The sequence below is a fragment of the Pogoniulus pusillus genome, chromosome 42 (genome assembly GCF_015220805.1).
Source record: "Pogoniulus pusillus isolate bPogPus1 chromosome 42, bPogPus1.pri, whole genome shotgun sequence".
Classification (NCBI taxonomy): Eukaryota; Metazoa; Chordata; class Aves; order Piciformes; family Lybiidae; genus Pogoniulus; species Pogoniulus pusillus.
This window is the reverse complement of record NC_087305.1, coordinates 4,146,468-4,164,694: the sequence shown is the minus strand read 5'-3', so window position 1 is coordinate 4,164,694 and position 18,227 is coordinate 4,146,468. Positions and strand designations below refer to the sequence as shown.

Genomic DNA, 18,227 nt, shown 5'->3' with positions numbered 1-18,227 from the left:
TGGCAGCCAGGTCTGGGCTCCTTCTCCACCTCCATGAGGTCACCACCAAAGCCTCACCCAAAGGGTCTTGACCCACACCCCCCTAGGGCCCAGCTCAAGAGCCTGGCACCATAAATGATCTCATCTGAATGATGCCAGCAGGCCCAAGCTGGAGCCCTTTGGTTGATCCTGGCCACCCTCTCCAGCTTGGGCCTGTTGGCATCACTCAGGTGCAGGGAGGTGATGGTGAAAGACTTCTGGGCAAGCTCCCTCTGCTCCTTGGCTTCACTTCAACCTCTCTGCCAGTTTGGAGGCTTCCTTCTGCCCTCACCTCCAGAGGTTGTAGAAACTGAAGTTTAATCTCAGTTAAAATAAAGAAAAGAGAGGTGAAAACATCCCAGGGGAGGAATTGGAGAGGTGGAAGTCCAGAAACTGGGAATTACAGGGCAGAAGGACACAGGGAAGAGCCTTGGATCTTCACAGTTAAGCTGGAACTCCACAGCTTGAAGGTGGTAGGAACCAAGGAGGTAGGAGTGCAGCTGTGTCCACCTGCAGGGCTGGGAGAGCCTTCCCCAGGTGCAGAGAGCACTTAAGGACTTCCCAGTAAAGGTACTGGGAAGAGATGGGATCCAGGAGGGAGCAGCTGGGAAGCTGAAGCTCTGTTCCTGGGGGGGTCTAGCACCAGGTGGAGCTCATTTGTCCTGGGTTATGATGACATCAGAGAGGTCTTCTGTGCCCTCCAGCATCAGAATCTGGGAACAAAACAGTGCTGAGGGTGAGACAAGGATGGGAGCTGCTGGGAGGCTGAAGGCCTGGCAAAGGAAAGAACCCAAACCCCTTCTGGCATGGAATGCCAGCCTGGAGGAGGTGGGAAGGGAGCTCTGGAGAGCAGCCAGGCAGAGCCCACCCTGCCCCAGCAGGGCACCCCCAGCAGCTTGCCCAGCAGCACAGTGCCTGGGGGGGTTGGCAGCTCTGCACACAAGGAGGCTCCACAGCCTCTCTGGGCAGCCTGCTCCAGGCCTCAGCACCCTCACAACAAACAACTTTCTCCTCTTCCTCTTCACATCCAACCTCCTGGGGTCCACTCTGTGCCCTCTGCCCCTTGGCCTGGCACTGGGCACCACTCAGCAGAGCCTGGCCCCAGCCTCTTGCCCTCCACAGCTCCTTCAGCTCTTGCTCAGCACTGCTCAGATGCCCTCTGGGGCTGCTCTCCTGCAGGCTCTCAGCCCCAGGGCTCAGCCTTTGCTGCTGCCAGAGCTGCTCCAGGCCCCTCAGCATCTGCCCAGCCTGCCCTGGACTCTCTGCAGCCCTTCCCTGTCCCTCTGCCATGCAGCAGCAGCAGCACACATCAAACCAAGGCTTCCTCATTGCCTTGTTGAGGAACCCCAAGCTTTAGAACACCCTGGTTGCATCCATCCTGGGTGCTGAACACCCTCCAGGGAGGTTGTGGAGCACAGAAGCACAGAATGTGATCTTTGATCACATTCTGTGCTTCTGTGCTCCACAATCTCCCTGAGCAAACCTGTGTCAGAGCTCCACAACTTCCCTGGGCAAAGCTGTGCCAGAGCTCCACAACCTCCCTGGGCAAAGCTGTGCCAAGGTTCACCTCATTTCTGCTCACTGTAAGGACCCAACTGGCCCTCAAAGTGGGGTGGAAGGCAGGAGATGGTTTGCTGCTTGCCAGTGCCTTCCACATCTCCTGTGGGCACCACCCAGCACTCACCTTCTCATTGGCCAAGTGCAGAAGGCAGGCAAAGGCCAAAGGGACAGAGAGCTCCTGAGACATGTTGGAAGGCAACCTGCAAGAGAGAGGGGCAGGAGGTGAGGGTGGGCAGGAGGTGAGGGTGGGCAGGAGGTGAGGGTGGGCAGGAGGTGAGGGTGGGCAGGAGGTGAGGGTGGGCAGAGCTTGCTGGATGAGGAATGGTTCCAAGGTTCAGGTCACCAAAGATGAGCTCCTGCCCAGGGATCTGCTCTCTGCCTTTCCTCTCCCACTAGCAAAGGATCTGCCATGGTGAAGGTGACCTGAAGCTCCTCCAAGTGAGGCCAGGGAGCAAGAGAAGAGATTTTTCTCCCTGTCATGGTTCAGTTGGGGGTGGGAAGGGAGCTCTGGAGAGCAGCCAGGCAGAGCCCCCCCTGCTCCCAGCAGGGCACCCCCAGCAGCTTGCCCAGCAGCACAGTGCCCAGGGGGGGTTGGCAGCTCTGCACACAAGGAGGCTCCACAGCCTCTCTGGGCAGCCTGCTCCAGGCCTCAGCACCCTCACAACAAACAACTTTCTCCTCCTCTTCACATCCAACCTCCTGGGGTCCACTCTGTGCCCACTGCCCCTTGGTCTGGCACTGGGCACCACTCAGCAGAGCCTGGCCCCAGGCTCTTGCCCCCCACAGCTCCTTTAGCACTGCTCAGATGCCCTCTGGGGCTGCTCAGCAGCTGAGGGAATTGTTCCACCTGGGGAGGAGGCTGAGGAGAGACCTTCTGGGTCTCTACAGCTGCCTGCCAGGAGGCTGCAGCCAGGTGGGGGTTTGGGGTTCTTGTGCCAAGCAACAAGGGGAGAGGAGGAGAGGAAATGGCCTCAGATTGTGCCAGGTTCCTGTTGGTCTCCAGAAGAAACTTCTTCACTGCAAGGGTTGTGCCAGGGCAGGTTGAGTTTGGCCATGAGGAGCAGTTTCTGCCCCTTAAGGGTTGCCCAGGCCTGTGCCAGGCTGCCCAGGGGCAGTGGTGGAGTCCCCATGCCTGGAGGGGTTTGAGAGCTGTGGTGCTGAGGGCCATGCTGGGTGGTGCCCAGGTGGCTGTGAGGTTCTGGTTGGACTCCTGCAGGCTCTCAGCCCCAGGTCACCTCATCTCAGCTGAAGTTTTTCCTCTCCTCCTGAGTCCAATCTTTAGCTCCTACCTGTGATGCAGCTCCTGCACAATGCTGCTCAAGGTCTTCTCTCCTACCACTGCTCTGTTCTCCCTTTCCTCTGCATCTTCTCCCTGCTCAACACAAGAACAAGACCAAGCTGACACTTTGCTCCTCAGCCTTTCAGAGCCAAACCACAGCAGGAGGCCCTCAGCAGCCACCCCACAGGAGCGAGGAGGAAGGAGCTGCAGCTCAGCCTGCCCAGGGCTGGCTCTGCAGGTCCTTCCCAGAGCCTGGGGCCTGCTGAGGTCTCTGCTTCCTCTTGCACTCACCCCTGCTGCTGCTGCACCTCCCAGCTGGTCGTCAGTCAGGGCTTGCCAGGTGGTTCTCTTCAGGTGCTTCATGTCGATGTTCTTGGCTGTCCTGGCGTAGGGGATGGTGAACTTGCGGACCTGGGGGAGCAGGGCCAGGGGCAGGGCAGAGACACAGAATGGCTCAGCTGGGAAGGGACCTCAGAGCTCATCTCCTCCAACCCTCCTGTCATGCCCAGGGACAGCTCTCAGCTACACTCAGCTGCTCAAGGCTTCAGCCAAGCTGGCCCTGAACACCCCCAGGCAGGAGGCAGCCACAGCCTCCCTGGGCAGCCTGTGCCAGTCTCTCACCACCCTCACACTCAACAACTTCTGCCTCAGCTCCACTCTAGCCCTGCTCTGCCTCAGCTCCAAACCATTCCCCCTGGGCCTGGCTCTGAGCACCCTCAGCCAAAGTCTCTCTGCAGCCTCCCTGCAGGATCCCTTCAGCTCTTGGCAGCAGCTCTGAGGTCCCCCTGGAGCCTTCTCCTCTGCAGGCTGCACCCCCCCAGCTCCCTCAGCCTGTGCTCACAGCAGAGCTGCTCCAGCCCTGGCAGCATCTTTGTGGCCTCCTCTGGCCTCTCTCCAGCAGCTCTGAGTCCTCCTCCTGCTGGGGTCAGCAGCACTGGAGGCAGGACTGGAGGTGAGGTCTGAGCAGAGCAGAGCCAAGGGGCAGGATCCCTCTCTTGCCCTGCTGCCCACACTGCTCTGCCTGCAGCCAGCACACAGCTGCCTGCTGGGCTGCAGGAGGGCACTGCTGGCTGCTGGGGAGCTGCTCAGCACCCAACACCCCCAAGGCTCTTCCTTTAGGGCTGCAGGAGGGCACTGCTGGCCCCTGGGGAGCTGCTCAGCACCCAACACCCCCAAGGCTCTTCAGGGCTGCAGGAGGTCACTGCTGGCTGCTGGGGAGCTGCTCAGCACCCAGCACCCCCAAGGCTCTTCCTTTAGGGCTGCAGGAGGGCACTGCTGGCTCCTGGGTTGCTGCTCAGCACCCACCACCCCCAAGGCTCTTCCTTCAGGGCTGCAGGAGGGCACTGCTGGCTCCTGGGGAGCTGCTCAGCACCCAACACCCCCAAGGCTCTTCCTTCTTTAAGGCTGCAGGAGGGCACTGCTGGCTCCTGGGTTGCTGCTCAGCACCCAGCACCCCCAAGGCTCTTCCTTCAGGGCTGCAGGAGGGCACTGCTGGCTCCTGGGATGCTGCTCAGCACCCAGCACCCCCAAGGCTCTTCCTTCAGGGCTGCAGGAGGGCACTGCTGGCTCCTGGGGAGCTGCTCAGCACCCAAGCACATCAAAGACTCTTCAAGGCTGCTCTCAACCCCCTCTGCCCCCAGCCTGCAGTTGTGCCTGGGACTGGCCTGAAGCAGCAGCACTGTCCTCAGCCAGGCCCACAGGGACCCCCAAAGCTTGGCTCTGCCTGAGGCTCAGCACTGTCCTGCTGCTCACTCTCTGCTTTAAGTCCCTCCTTTCACACAAGGGTTCCCCAGGGAGTGAAGCCTCCAGAAGCCAGCCCAAGAGATCCTTCAGCAGGGAAACTGCTCTCAGAGCTTCCCAAGGTGCTGAGAGGCTCTGCTGGAGCAGAAACGAGTCCCTCACCTTCTGGGGCTCAGGAAGGAGGCTCAGCTCTCCAGGGTTGGTGAGCCCAGCAGCTTGATCTTCAGGGTGGGCATCCAGGTTGAAGTCCTCTGCCTGGTGTGTGCCCTGAGCAGGGTCATTGTCATCATAGCTGTCTTCAGCCTGCTCAGGGGAGAGATACAGGAGTGAGACCACCCTGAGGAGCCAGAGATGCCCTGCACTAGGATAACAAAGGGCCCTGCCTCTTCCTGTGTGGAAGGTGGGCAGAGATCACCACCATCCTGAGAGGTGGAAGAAGACCCAGGGAAGGTGTCCTTACGCCCACAGCACTTTGGCTGGGCTTAAAGCTACATAAACCCAAGGGAGAGCTTGAGCAGAGACTCCCAAAACCACCTCTGCACCAAAACATAACAGAACTGAAGGCTCTTCTGCCAAGCTGGGACCAAACCTGTCCCAACCACTCAGTGGCCTGGCAGGAAGCTGAAGCTTCAAAAGAAATCTCCTTCCAAAGGGTTGGGTTGGAAAAGGACCTCAAAGCTCAGCCAGTCCCAACCCTCCCTGCCGCAGGCTGCTCCCTCTAGCCCCAGGTTGCTCAAAGGTCCCATCCAAGCTGGCTTTGAACACCTCCAGGGAGGGCAGAGAGCTCCTGAATGATTCCCAGCAGAGAGCAAATCCAAGGAGGGGGGCACAGGACATGTTCCTGCTGCAGGTACCTGCAGGGCAGGGCAGAAGTTGGAGGTGTCGTTGGGGTTGCTGTAGTCGTAGTCGCCGACGCCAGCCGCGGGTTCCAGGCAGCTGCCTGCCACCATCCTCCTGGAGACCTGCAGGGCTCAGGAAGAGGACAGGCTCCAGACACTGCCCCAAGCAGTGCTTGCATCTTGCTCCCTCATCACCTTCCCCTTTCCCAGCCTTCTTCCCTCTCAAGGCCACTTCAGCATCCACGAGAGGGTTGGCTCAGGGTTGATTCAACTCCGGCCTCGAGGAACAGCCTTGGAGCTCCTGGTGAGGAGCAGGTTTGGGCTGGAACCGTGGCCAGGAGGCTCTTAGAGAGACTCTTACCTTAACAGCTGGCTTGAGGAACAGCTTGACAAGATCATCAGGTTCATAGTTGAAGTCTGCAGGCAGTGTGGTGCTCTTGGAGCTGTCTCTGTTCAGAAGGGATTTGGCTAGAGTGACAGGAGCCTGCAGGAGGGGACAGAGACCATCAGCTGGGCACTGCTCAGACCACTGAGGCACAAAGAGCTGCTTGGAGCTCAGTTTGGTGTCCAAAGACAGGCAACAAAGCTGGGGAAGGGTCTGCAGAGCAGGGCTGGGGAGGAGCAGCTGAGGGAGCTGGGGAGAAGGAGGCTGAGGGGAGAGCTCCTGGGTCTCTATGCTGCTTTAAAGGCTGCAGCCAGGTGGGGGTTGGGCTCTGCTGCCAAGGAAGGAGGGAGAGGAGGAGAGGAAATGACCTCAGGTTGCCCTGGGGCAGGTTTAGGTTGGACATCAGAAGAAACTTCTTCCCGTGGCCTTGGGACAGCTATTTAGGGCTGGCAGCAGTGTTCTCGTGGAAGCTGAGGTCAGGTTTGCAGAGCAGAGGGAGAAGAGGAGGCTGAAGGGAGACCTCCTGGATCTCTGCAGCTGCCTGAATGGAGCTTGGAGCCAGGTGGGGGTTGGACTCTTCTGCCAAGGAGCAAGGGTCAGGACAAGAGGAAATGGCCTCACTCTGCCCCAGGGCAGGTTCAGGCTGTCCATGAGGAACAATTTCTGCCCCTTGAGGGTTGTCCAGGCCTGTGCCAGGCTGCCCAGGGGCAGTGGTGGAGTCCCCATGCCTGGAGGGGTTTGAGAGCTGTGGTGCTGAGGCCATGGTTGGTGCTGCCCTGGGGCAGTGCTGGGTTCATGATCTTGACTTGATGACCTTTGAGGTCTCTTCCAACCAAACCATGCTGTGGTTCCAGCATGCTCCACCCTACACTGCTCAGCACCAGCAGAGATGAACCCCAGGCTGAGCTTCCTCTTCCACACCAACAGCTCCTTGTGCTCCATCTCCTTGACCCTTCCCATCCACCCCTGGAGGGGTTTGAGAGCTGTGGAGCTGAGGGCCACGGTTGGTGCTGCCCTGGGGCAGTGCTGGGCTCAGGGATCTTCAAGGTCTCCTTCATGCCAAAAAGATGCTGTGGATCTGAATCTCTAGGCCAAACTAGAGCAGGAGGAGACCTCAGGACCTACCTTGCTCTCCTGGAAGTGCTTCTTAAAGTCAATGTCCTCATCAAAGTCTATCTCAAAAGGTTTCTTCGTGTCCCTGCTCTTGCTCTGTCCTAGAGCCTGAGCAGCAGCTGCAGAAGGGAAGGAAACTCTCAGTGCTTTGTGCTTCAGCCTCAGCTTCCTCTGAGGGAGCTGTAGTGACCCAGGAGGTCTCCCCTCAGCCTCCTTCTCCCCAGCTCCCTCAGCTGCTCCTCCCCAGCTCTCTTCTCCAGACCCTTCCCCACCTTTTCTCCCCTTCCCTGGCTCTGCTCCAGCTCCTCAATGTCCTCCTTGGAGTGAGGAGTCCAAACCTGACCCCAGCACTCAAGCTGTGCCCTCCCCAGTGCCCAGCCCAGGGGCACAATCCATACCCTGCTCCTGGCACCCCACACCATTGCTGCTCCAGGCCAGGCTGCTGCTGCCCTCCTTGCCCACCTGGGCACCCCCTGGCTTATACCTCCAGCTGCTGCCCACCAGCAAGCCCCCAGGACCTCTCCTACTGGGCACTTTGCCCTCAACCTGGAGCCTCCCTGGGGTTGCTGTGATCTAAGGGCAGGACTCAACCCTCAGCCTTGTGCTCCCAGCAAGCCCCCAGGACCTCTCCCACTGCACACTTTGCCCTCATCCTGGAGCCTCCCTGGGGTTGCTGTGATCTAAGAGCTGGACTCAACCCTCAGCCTTGTGATTCCTGCAAGCCCCCAGGACCTCTCCCACTGCACACTTTGCCCTCAACCTGGAGCCTTCCTGGGGTTGCTGTGATCTAAGGGCAGGACTCAGCCCTGTGCTCCCAGCAAGCCCCCAGGACCTCTCCCACTGCACTTTGCCCTCATCCTGAAGCCTCCCTGGGGTTGCTGTGATCTAAGGGCAGGACTCAGCCCTGTGCTCCCAGCAAGCCCCCAGGACCTTACCCACTGCACACTTTGCCCTCAACCTGGAGCCTCCCTGGGGTTGCTGTGATCCAAGGGCAGGACTCAACCCTCAGCCCTGTGCTTGGCCAAGGCCAGCTGTCCCCATTTGCCAGCTCAGATGCCAGCCTAACACAAGCCCATGGCAGAGTTGCAGGTACCTACCCCTGTGGTGAGGTCTGAAGCGCCAGTGCTCGGGGCCAGCCCACATGGAGAGCGTGCGAGGGCTGAAGTAGGAGTAGTCTCCTGGCTTCATGGAGAGGTGCTGGCTCATGGCATTGATGTCTCCCTCTCCCAAGGTCCCCACATCACCTCTGGAAGGAGTAGAAAAGCTGCTGAGTGCTCTCATTCCTTTGGCACACAGCTCAGAGCTAAGCAATGCTGAGCTGGGGGAAGCACCGAGCCAGATGCAGGCTGCGGTGGAAACAAGGTTGGGGTTGGCTCAGGGCAGGGGGGAAAAAGTGAGGAGCAGGAAAGAAATCACTGCAGGGGGGGGAAAGTGGATGTGAAAAGGTTGCTCTGGGAGGGTAGGGAGGTTGCTGTGATGATTTCTTAGGAAGTAAGGGTGGGGAGTGTCTGGAAGAGGTTTGCTCAGGGAGGTTGTGGAGCTCTGGCACAGGTTGCACAGGGAGGTTGTGGAGCTCTGGCACAGGTTTGCTCAGGGAGGTTGTGGAGCTCTGGCACAGGTTTGCTCAGGGAGGTTGTGGAGCTCTGGCACAGGTTGCACAGGGAGGTTGTGGAGCTCTGGCACAGGTTGCACAGGGAGGTTGTGGAGCTCTGGCACAGGTTGCTCAGGGAGGTTGTGGAGCTCTGGCACAGGTTTGCTCAGGGAGGTTGTGGAGCTCTGGCACAGGTTGCACAGGGAGGTTGTGGAGCTCTGGCACAGGTTTGCTTAGGGAGGTTGTGGAGCTCTGGTACAGGTTGCACAGGGAGGTTGTGGAGCTCTGGCACAGGTTTGCTCAGGGAGGTTGTGGAGCTCTGGTACAGGTTTGCTCAGGGAGGTTGTGGAGCTCTGGTACAGGTTTGCTCAGGGAGGTTGTGGAGCACAGAATGTGATCTTTGATCACATTCTGTGCTTCTGTGCTCCACAACCTCCCTGGAGGTGTTCAAGGACCAGGTTGGATGAAGCTTTGAGTGACCTGTTCTAGTGGGAGGTTTCCCTGCCTAGAGGAGGGGGAGGTTTGGAACTGGCTGAGCTTTGAGGTCCCTTCTCAACCTAAATCAGTCCATGCCTGGATGTAAGCTACAGCCAAGCTGGGAGAGAAGGACATGGACCTGCTGGAGAGGATCCAGAGGAGGGCACAAAGGCGGGCAGAGGGTTGCAGAACCTCTGCTATGGGCACAGGTTGGGAGAGTTGGAGCTGTGCAGCCTGGAGAAGGCTTCAGGGAGCTGCACTTCAAGAGCTGAAGGGGAGCTGCAGGCAGGCTGGGGAGGGACTGCTCAGAAGAGGCTGTGGTGGGGGTAGGATCAGGGGCAGTGAAACTGGAGCATGGCAGAGTCCAGGTGGGCACCAGGAGGAAGTTGTGCACATGAGGGTGGAGAGAGACTGGCACAGGTTGCCAAGAGAGGTGGTTGAGGACCTAATCTCTGGAGACATCAAATCAGACTGGATGTGGCCCTGAGCAACCTGCTCTGGTTGAAGGGGTCCCTGCAGAGTGCAGGGGGGAGGCTTGGATAAGATGCCCTTTGCAGGTCCCTTCTGACCCAAAGGGTGCAAGCTGCACCCAGAGAATTAAAGACCCCCCCCCAGGGAGTAGCCAAGGTGGATTTCCAGTGCCTGCTTACCTCTTGCTCTGTTCAACTGTCCCAAAGGAGCTGAGGTGTTCCTGGAACATCCCAGGCTGACTTGCTGCTGCCCCCCTGGGGGAGTCTGAGCTGAAGGTGGTGTCAGGCAGGGCAGCAGCAGGCTCCTCCCCATCACTCTCCACCTCTGCGTTGACATCAAACACCAGATCACTCCTCTTGAATCTCTCCAGCAGGGCTGATGCTGACTGCAGGAGCAGAAGTGCTCAGGACACCACAGTGCAGGGCACCAATTGTCCCCTACAGCACTGCAGCCTCAAAGCCAGGGCAGGGATTGTGCCCCCTGGGCTGGGCAGGGCACAGCTTGAGTGCTGGGACTGGAACTGGCTCTGGGCTGCAGCTGAGGGCAGGGCCAGGGGCTGGGTCCTGCTCTGGGGTCCCAAAAACCCCAGGAAGGCTCCAAGCTGGAAAGTGCCCAGTGGGAAAAGCCCTGGGGGTGGTGGTTGGAAGCAGCTGGAGACGAGCCAGGGGGTGCCCAGGTGGGCAAGGAGGCAGCAGCAGCCTGGCCTGGAGCAGCAGTGGTGTGGGCAGCATGGAGCAGGGCAGGGATTGTGCCCCTGGGCTGGGCACTGGGGAGGGCACAGCTTGAGTGCTGGGGTCAGGTTTGGGCTCCTCACTGCAAGGAGGACATTGAGGAGCTGGAGCAGGGCCAGGGAAGGGGAGGAAAGGTGGGGAAGGGTCTGGAGAAGAGCTGGGGAGGAGCAGCTGAGGGAGCTGGGGAGAAGGAGGCTGAGGGGAGAGCTCCTGGGTCTGTGGAGCTGCCTGAGAGGAGGCTGCAGCCAGGTGGGGGTTGGGCTCTGCTGCCAAGGGACAGGACAAGAGGAAATGGCCTCAAGCTGTCCCAGAGGAGGTTTAGGTTGGATGTGAGGAGAAACTTCTCTCCTGCAAGAGTGGTCAGGGATTGGCACAGGCTGCCCAGGGAGGTGGTGGAGTCTCCACCCTGGGAAGTGTTTTAGCCACCTGTGGCCATGGCACTTGGGGCTGTGGTCTGGTGCCCATGGTGGTGCTGGGTTGATGTTGGAGTGGATGATCTCAGTCAGCTTTTCCAACTGGAACAATTCTAAGGGGTTCTAGGACCCTGTGGATTTCCAAGGAGGCTTTGAGAGGGTGAGGAGCACAGAAAGCAGCACAGAACTGCTGCACCTACCTCACCCTGGCATTCAGCATCCCAGTTGGTGAAGCAGAAGCCAGCCAGGGTGGAGGAGATTGGACGTTTCTCAAGGCACTTTTCAAGCAGGGCTGGAGACAAGAGGAAGAAATCAGTCAGAGGATGAACCAACCAAGAGCTGAACCCAGTGCCTGGTACCAAACCTGTCCCAGAGCCAGGCTGCAGGCAGCACTTCTGGCACTCAGTGCCAGCTCCTGTCCAGCTTTGCACCCCCAAGTCCTTCTCAGGTGAAACACTGGAATGGGATGCACAGGGAGGTTGTGGATGCTCCCTCCCTGGAGGTGTTCAAAGCCAGGTTGGATGAGGCCTTGAGCAACCTGTTCTAGTGGGAGGTGTCCCTGCCTGTGGAACTGGATGCAGGGAGTTGGGGCTGTTCAGTCTGCCCAGGAGAAGGCTCCCAGGTGACCTTATTGTGACCTCTCAGTATCTTAAGGGGGCTACAAGAAAGCTGGGGAGGGACTTTTTAGGCTCTCAGGGAGTGATAGGACTGGGGGGGGATGGAACAAAGCTGGGAATGGGGAGAGTCAGCCTGGAGGTGAGGAAGTTGTTCAGCATGAGGGTGGTGAGAGTTTGGCAGGGGTTGCCCAGGGAGGTGGTGGAAGCCTCATCCCTGGAGGTGTTTAAGGCCAGGCTGGATGAGATTCTGACCAGCCTGATCTAGTGTGAGGTGTCCCTGCCTATGGCAGGAGACTGGAACTGGCTGATCCTTGTGGTCCCCTCCAACCTTGACTGATTCTATGACCTTTAAGGTCCCTTCCAACCTAAACCATTCTGTGCCTCTCCAGCCCTTTTGACTTGATCCTGCCTCCAACCTTGACTGATTCTATGACCTTTAAGGTCCCTTCCAACCTAAACCATTCTGCACCTCCCCAGCCCTTCTCCACTCAGCCTCAGTGAGGACACTCAGAAGGTGAAAAGGCTGCAGAGGGCAGGGTGGGCCCTGTGCACAGCAGGCAGCAGCAGCAGCAGCACTCACCCTTCAGGCCTGGCATTGCCACAGGCTCAGGGCTGGGCACTTGCAAGGTCTCTGCAGAAGGCAGAGGCTGCAGCTTGGAGCCAAACTGCAGCTCACTGCGGCAGCCTGCGGTGCGAGCGCTCCTGAGGAAGACTCCAGCTGCAGTGCACTGGTTGAAGGCTGCAGCTGTCCTCTGGAACATGGGATCCACCTGCAGGTAGGCAACCAAGGGGAGAATCAAGGGAGGGAGCAGGTGGAAGGTCTCAGCAGCATGGAGAGGGAGAAGGGCCACGAGGATGAGCAGAGAGTTGGAGCTGCTCTGCTGCGAGGAGAGGCTGAGGGAGTTGGGGGTGGAGGGGAGAAGGCTCTGAGGTGACCTTCTTGTGGCCTTTCAGTATGTTGAGGGGAGATAGTGAAGCTGGGGAGGGGCTTTTTAGGCTGTCAGAGAGTGATGGGACTGGGGAGGGATGGAGCAAAGCTGGAAATGGGACTGGATGTTAGGAAGAAGTTGTTCAGCAGGAGGGTGGTGAGAGCCTGGCAGGGGTTGCCCAGGCAGTGGTGGAAGCCTCATCCCTGGAGTTGTTTAAAGCCAGGCTGGATGTGGCTGTGGGCAGCCTGCTCTGGTGTGAAGTGTCCCTGCCCATGGCAGGGGGTTGGAACTGGCTGATCCTTGTGGTCCCTTCCAACCCTGACTTGATTCTGTGATTCTAAGGACCTAGGAGATGCTTTCTGCCAGGAGAGGGCTCACAGCCACCCCCAGCCTGAAGGAGCAGAGCTGAGGAAGAGCTCTTGGTGCAATTGCAGAGCTCAGAGGTGCACCTGAGGGGCAGAACCCAGGAGAAGAGAGAGCAGAATCAGGAGGCCAGGGGAGGTGAGCTGCCCTCTCCCCCAGCAGCCTCCCTCCACCCACCCACCTCACATCTGCGGCCGGACTCGGGGCGGTTGATGCTGCTCACGTCCTGTGCGATGGTTTTGAAGGTCCTTTTGTTGATCTTCCGAGCTCTCTTGGCAGCCTCAGCAGCTGTGCTGCCCTCTGGGGGGAGGAGGAGAACAAACTCTGCTTAGAAAGCTTGGTGAAACACCCTGTGAAAGGCTGGCACAGCTGGCACCGGTGAGCAAGAAACCCTGCAGCAGGATAGGTGAGGAGGCACCTGCTGGGAGGCAGCTCCAGGAGGAGAAGCTGGCAGTGCTGGGGGGCAAGGAGGTGTCCAGGAGGCAGCAATGTGCCCTGGTGGCTAAGAATGGTCTCCTGGCTCCTGACAGAGCTCTCTTCCCAACCCCACCAGGCTGGGATTCAGGGTTCTGCACCTGCACCTGTGTGACAAACACACCCATGGGGGCACAAAGTTCCCTTCCCAACCCCACTAGGCTGGGATTCAGGGGTCTGTACCTCCACCTGTGTGACAAACACACCCATGGGGGGCACAAAGTTCCCTTCCCAACCCCACCAGGCTGGGATCAGGGGTCTGTACCTGCACCTGTGTGACAAACACACCCATGGGGGCACAAAGTTCCCTTCCCAACCCCACTAGGCTGGGATTCAGGGGTCTGTACCTCCACCTGTGTGACAAACACACCCATGGGGGCACAAAGTTCCCTTCCCAACCCCACCAGGCTGGGATTCAGGGGTCTGTACCTGCACCTGTGTGACAAACAGCACCCAACCCCACCAGGCTGGGATTCAGGGGTCTGCACCTGCACCATGTGACAAACACACCCATGGGGGCAGGAAGTGTCCCCAGCCAGGTGCTGGTGAGCAAAACCTCTCCAACAGCCCTGGGCTGGGTGCTGCATTTCTTTCCTCTTGCCTCTTTTACCTTACCAGCACCATTTGGGTTCCTCAGCAGAGGACAGCAAAGAGTGGGACACTTTGCAGTGAGTATTCCAGACCAAATCCCATAGGTCAAGCCCCTGACTACAGCACTGAACCCCAAACTGATCTTCTCATCCCAACCTTTCCTGCTCCAGCACCAAAGAAAAGAAGCTGAGGACTTCCCACCCCTGGAAAAACCAAGTCAGGGGCACAAACCCCTGTGAAACTCAGGGCTGCTGCTCACTGCTCTTGCATGGAGGTGGAATGGGAAGTGGAGGGGGGGAAATTCACACCTTCCTCTGGGCTGTCCACATCCTGGCTGGGGGCCACATCCCTGCCCAAGGCTCCAAGGATTTTGTAGGTGTCCATGTGGATGGCATCCACCCGCGCCGAGTAGATCTTGGCACTGGCATCGAGGGTGCCAGCAGCCACCTGAGGGGAGGAACAAAGGATGAGGGTGGGCAGTGAGGAAGGCAAAAGTCTCACCTAGAAGCAGAGAGGTGTTTGGCTTGGGAACAGCCCTCTAAGGTCACCCAGTCCAAGCAGCAACCCAACCCCACCGCGGCCATGAAAATCGGATCCGCAACTGCCACGTCCCAAAGCTTTGTTCTGGAAGCTGCTGGAGAGCAAAGGGCAGGGCAGGGCTGGAGATGTGGCAGCTCAGGTACAGCTCAGTTTGCTTTTGGGGGTCTCTTGGAAGAGATCAAACAACAGAGTGTGAAAGCCATGAGGCAGCAGTGTGCTCTGGTGGCACCGGAGGAGAGAGTGGGCAGAAGGGCGAGGGAGGTTCTGCTGCACTCTGCTCTGCCCTGCTGAGCACACAGCTGGAGGCCTTCATCCAGCTCTGGGCTCTCCAGTTGCAGAGGGACAGGGAAGTGCTGGAGACAGCCCAGAGCAGGCTGGGAAGATGTTGAGGGGCCTGGAGCAGCTCTGGCAGCAGCAAAGGCTGAGCCCTGGGGCTGAGAGCCTGCAGGAGAGCAGCCCCAGAGGGCATCTGAGCAGTGCTGAGCAAGAGCTGAAGGAGCTGTGGGGGGCAAGAGGCTGGGGCCAGGCTCTGCTCAGTGGTGCCCAGTGCCAGGCCAAGGGGCAAGTGGGCACAGAGTGGAGCCCAGGAGGTTGGATGTGAAGAGGAGGAGGAGAAAGTTGTTTGTTGTGAGGGTGCTGAGGCCTGGAGCAGGCTGCCCAGAGAGGCTGTGGAGCCTCCTTGTGTGCAGAGCTGCCAACCCCCCTGGGCACTGTGCTGCTGGGCAAGCTGCTGGGGGTGCCCTGCTGGAAACAAAGCAGCAGCATGAGCAGGCAGATTCCTCTCTCACCTTGAAGTCAGTCCCCCCAGAGTCCTTGGGGTTCAGGATTTCAGTCATGTAGTCTATCAGGTGCAAGCCAAAGGCATTCTTCGGGGTGATTTTCTGAAAGCAAGCACAGCTCAGAAGTGTTCCCCTGGCACAGGACCCCTGGCAAACCACTCTGAAGCCCTCACCCCCCAGCAGGACCCAGGGGATGTGCCCTGTGCCACATCCTGCTTTGTTACTGCAGGCAAAGCAGCAACAGAAGCCCAGGTCTGGGCATGGTTTGTGCCAGAAGAAGGCCTTGGAGAGGAATAATGACATAGCCAAAGCTCCACGGAGCTTTAAATCCCTGCTGGCCTGGCAAGCACTGCCAGGGAGGGGTGGTGAGAGAGGAGCCAGGGTGAGGAGCTCTCCCTGGGGCAGCAGGACTCACATTCTCCGTGGAGAGCTTGATGCAGGTGTTGTAATGCTCGGTGATCTCGGCGCTGGTCCATCGCAGGGTGTCCCTCAGCCTTGCCTCTGCCTGCCTGGGGAGGGATGAGGTGGGTTGGGGACCCTCCTGATCCCCACACTGCCCTCCTCCTTCTCTTCCCTGTGCCCCTGTGCTCTCCTTCAGCCCCTCACATTGGGCCCAGGTGCAGGTGAGGGGGGGGCCGGTGGAGAGCTGAGCACAGAGGAACCAAATGAGGCTCAAGAAGGACAAGAGCAGAGTCCTGCACCTGGGGAGGGAGAATAAACTGCAGCAGCACAGGCTGGGAGGTGACTGCTGGAGAGCAGCCCCAAGCAGAGGGAGCTGGGAGTGCTGGGGGAGAGCATCCCTGGCACAGCAATGTGCCCTGGGGGCCAAGAGGCCAATGGGGTCCTGGGGGGCACTGAGCAGAGTGTGTCCAGCAGAGCCAGGGAGGTTCTCCTCTGCCTCTGCCTCTGCTCTGCCCTGGGGAGACCTCCTCTTGAGAGCTGCCTTCAGTTTGGGGCTCCCCAGGTGAAGAGGGACAGGAACTGCTGGAGAGAGCCCAAGGGAGGGCTGTGAGGATGAGGAGGGGAGTGGAGCAGTGCCTGGGGAGGAGAGGCTGAGGGCCCTGGGGCTGCTTAGGCTGCAGAAGAGAAGACTGAGAGGGGATTGAATCAATGTTTGGAACTCTCTGAGGGCTGGGGGTCAGGAGGGGGGGACAGGCTCTGCTCACTGCTGCCTGGGACAGGAGCAGCAGCAGTGGATGGAAGCTGCAGCACAGGAGGTTGCAGCTCAGCACAAGGGCAACTTCTTGGCTGGAAGGGTCCCAGAGCCTGGCACAGGCTGCCCAGAGAGGTTGTGGAGTCTCCTTGTGTGGAGCCTTCCCAGGCCTGTCTGGATGTGTTCTGTGTGCCCTGAGCTGCATTGTGTGGCCCTGCTGTGGCAGGGGGCTTGAACTGGATGAGCTCTTTGGGTCCTTTTCCCACCCCTGACATCCTCTGAGCCTGAGAACTCTCTAAGCCAGCTGTGGTAATAGCAGAATGTGCTCAGCAGCTCTAGGGCTGTGATCACCTCTGCTCAGCACTGGGGAGGCCACAGCTTGAGTGCTGGGTTCAGGTTTGGGTCCCTCACCCAAGGAAGGACATTGAGCAGCTGGAGCAGGTCCAGAGAAGGGCAACAAAGGTGGAGAAGGGTCTGGAGGACAGGGCTGGGGAAGAAGCAGTTGAAGGACCTGGGGGTGTTGCTCCTGGAGAAGAGGAGGCTGAGGGGAGACCCTCTGAGTCTCTACAGCTCCCCGAGGTGGCTTAGCCTCTTCTGCCGAGGAACAAGAGCCAGGCCAAGGGGAAGCAGCCTCAAGTTGCAGCTGGGCAGGTTTCAGTCCGATATCAGGATCAATTTCTTCCCAGCACAGGCTCTCAGGCACTGCCCCAGGCTGCCCGGGGGGGTGGTGGAGTGCCCATGCCAGGAGGGCTTTAAAAGCCGAGCGGCTGCGGTGCTGGGGGCAGTGCCAGGTGGGCACTGGGCTTGACCTCAAAGGCATCTTCCACCCGCGGCAGTTCCCTGGCTCTGTCACCCCGAGTCGGTGCTCCTCCTGCCTGCCCCTCCGCTGGCTGTGCCCGGGCTCAGGTGAGCCGAGGCCGAGCACGGAGCCGGTGCCGCCGAGCCGGCCGCGGTGTCCCGGGGACCCTTCCCTTCCCCGTACCCCATTTGCCTCCCCTCACCCCCAGGTCCAGCCGTACCTGGGCAACGGCGAGCTGAGTCCCAGCGGCGTGTCGGTGCCGCTCAGCTGGGTGTCGACGACCTTCGAGCGCCGGCGCTGCCGCCTCTCCCGTTCGTCATCGTTGTCGGGGCAGCTGGCTAACACCGGCGTGCTGCTGCCGCTGCCGAGGCACCGCGGCCCGGGAGAGCCCAGGGAGCCGAGACGCGGAGTCACCTCGGTCCCGCTCATCCTCGCGGCGATGCCGGCACAGGCTGGGACCCGGAGCGCCGCCCGCAGGCTGAGCACGGCGCGGAGCCCGCTCGGTGCCGCTCACGGCGATGCCGGCACAGGCTGGGACCCGGATCGCCGCCCGCAGGCTGAGCGCGGCGCGGAGCCCGCTCGGTGCCGCTCGGTGCCGCTCACGGCGGGGCCGGGACGGGCTGGGGGCGGGACTCGTCACTTGCAGACCAATCACGACTCGCCTCGCTGGGCGGCGACCAATCGGAAAGGCTGCCTCAGGCCCCGCCCCAGCGGTTTGAATCGCTGCGCGGGGCAGCGGCGCGCATGCGCAGCGAGTAACGGCCCCGGGGAGCTGCTTAAGGTCGTCCGAGCTGCGCTGCCTCCTGCGCTGCGCTGCGCCCCCGGGGGGCTCGCTGGGGGCGCCCCCGGGATCGGCTGGCACCTGTAGGGCTCGACTCGGTGGAGAAGGAGCCTCTGGAGCCGCCCTGCTGAGCCGCGGGCTGTGTCCCATGGGCGCTCTGGATGGCTTCACAGCCTGCGGCTGGCTCAGCCAAGCCTCCCGGTTCGGTGCCAGCAGCAGATTTGCTGAGCAGGCTCTGTCTGTGCCCTCGGCAGTGGCATGGATGGAGGTGTTGGAACAACACTGGACCCAGCACTGATCCCTGGGCGACACCGCTGGTCACAGCTCCCCGGCTGGACCTGGCACCACCACCTTGGTCACCCCCTCTAGTCACAGCGCTCCAGCTGGACCTGGCACCATCTTGGTCACCTCCTCTAGTTGCAGCTCTCCGTCTGGACCTGGCACCACCTTGGTCACCTCCTCTAGTTACAGCTCCCCATCTGGACCTGGCACCACCTTGGTCACCTCCTCTAGTTACAGCTCCCCATCTGGACCTGGCACCACCACCACCTTGGTGACCTCCTCTAGCTACAGCTCTCCAGCTG

The 18,227-nt window shown here is 60.0% G+C and overlaps 1 protein-coding gene across 1 annotated transcript; it reads right to left on the bottom strand.

Annotated features, from left to right (window-relative positions):
- Positions 1-319: 319 nt before the first annotated feature.
- Positions 320-17,455, bottom strand: NCAPH (non-SMC condensin I complex subunit H). The gene is made up of 17 exons (XM_064175574.1): positions 17,083-17,455; positions 15,326-15,419; positions 14,920-15,012; positions 13,900-14,038; positions 12,708-12,826; positions 11,815-12,004; positions 10,818-10,909; positions 9,653-9,858; positions 8,032-8,180; positions 6,947-7,053; positions 5,798-5,920; positions 5,452-5,559; positions 4,760-4,900; positions 3,149-3,268; positions 2,868-2,950; positions 1,703-1,778; positions 320-731 (listed from the first exon to the last, which is right to left on the bottom strand). The coding sequence occupies exons 1-17, from the start codon at positions 17,289-17,291 to the stop codon at positions 672-674; spliced, it is 2,109 nt and encodes a 702-aa protein (XP_064031644.1). The 5' UTR covers positions 17,292-17,455; the 3' UTR covers positions 320-671.
- Positions 17,456-18,227: the final 772 nt, after the last annotated feature.

Bases quoted from the DNA above. Each gene is read 5' to 3' on its own strand.
- NCAPH (XM_064175574.1), bottom strand. From the start codon at position 17,291: ATGAGCGGGACCGAGGTGACTCCGCGTCTCGGCTCCCTGGGCTCTCCC. The intron at 15,013-15,325 runs GTGAGTCCTGCT...GCTTGCTTTCAG, and splicing joins TCAAGCTCTCCACGGAGAAT to AAAATCACCCCGAAGAATGC. The intron at 732-1,702 runs GTGAGTGCTGGG...TTTTGTTCCCAG, and splicing joins TGCACTTGGCCAATGAGAAG to ATTCTGATGCTGGAGGGCAC.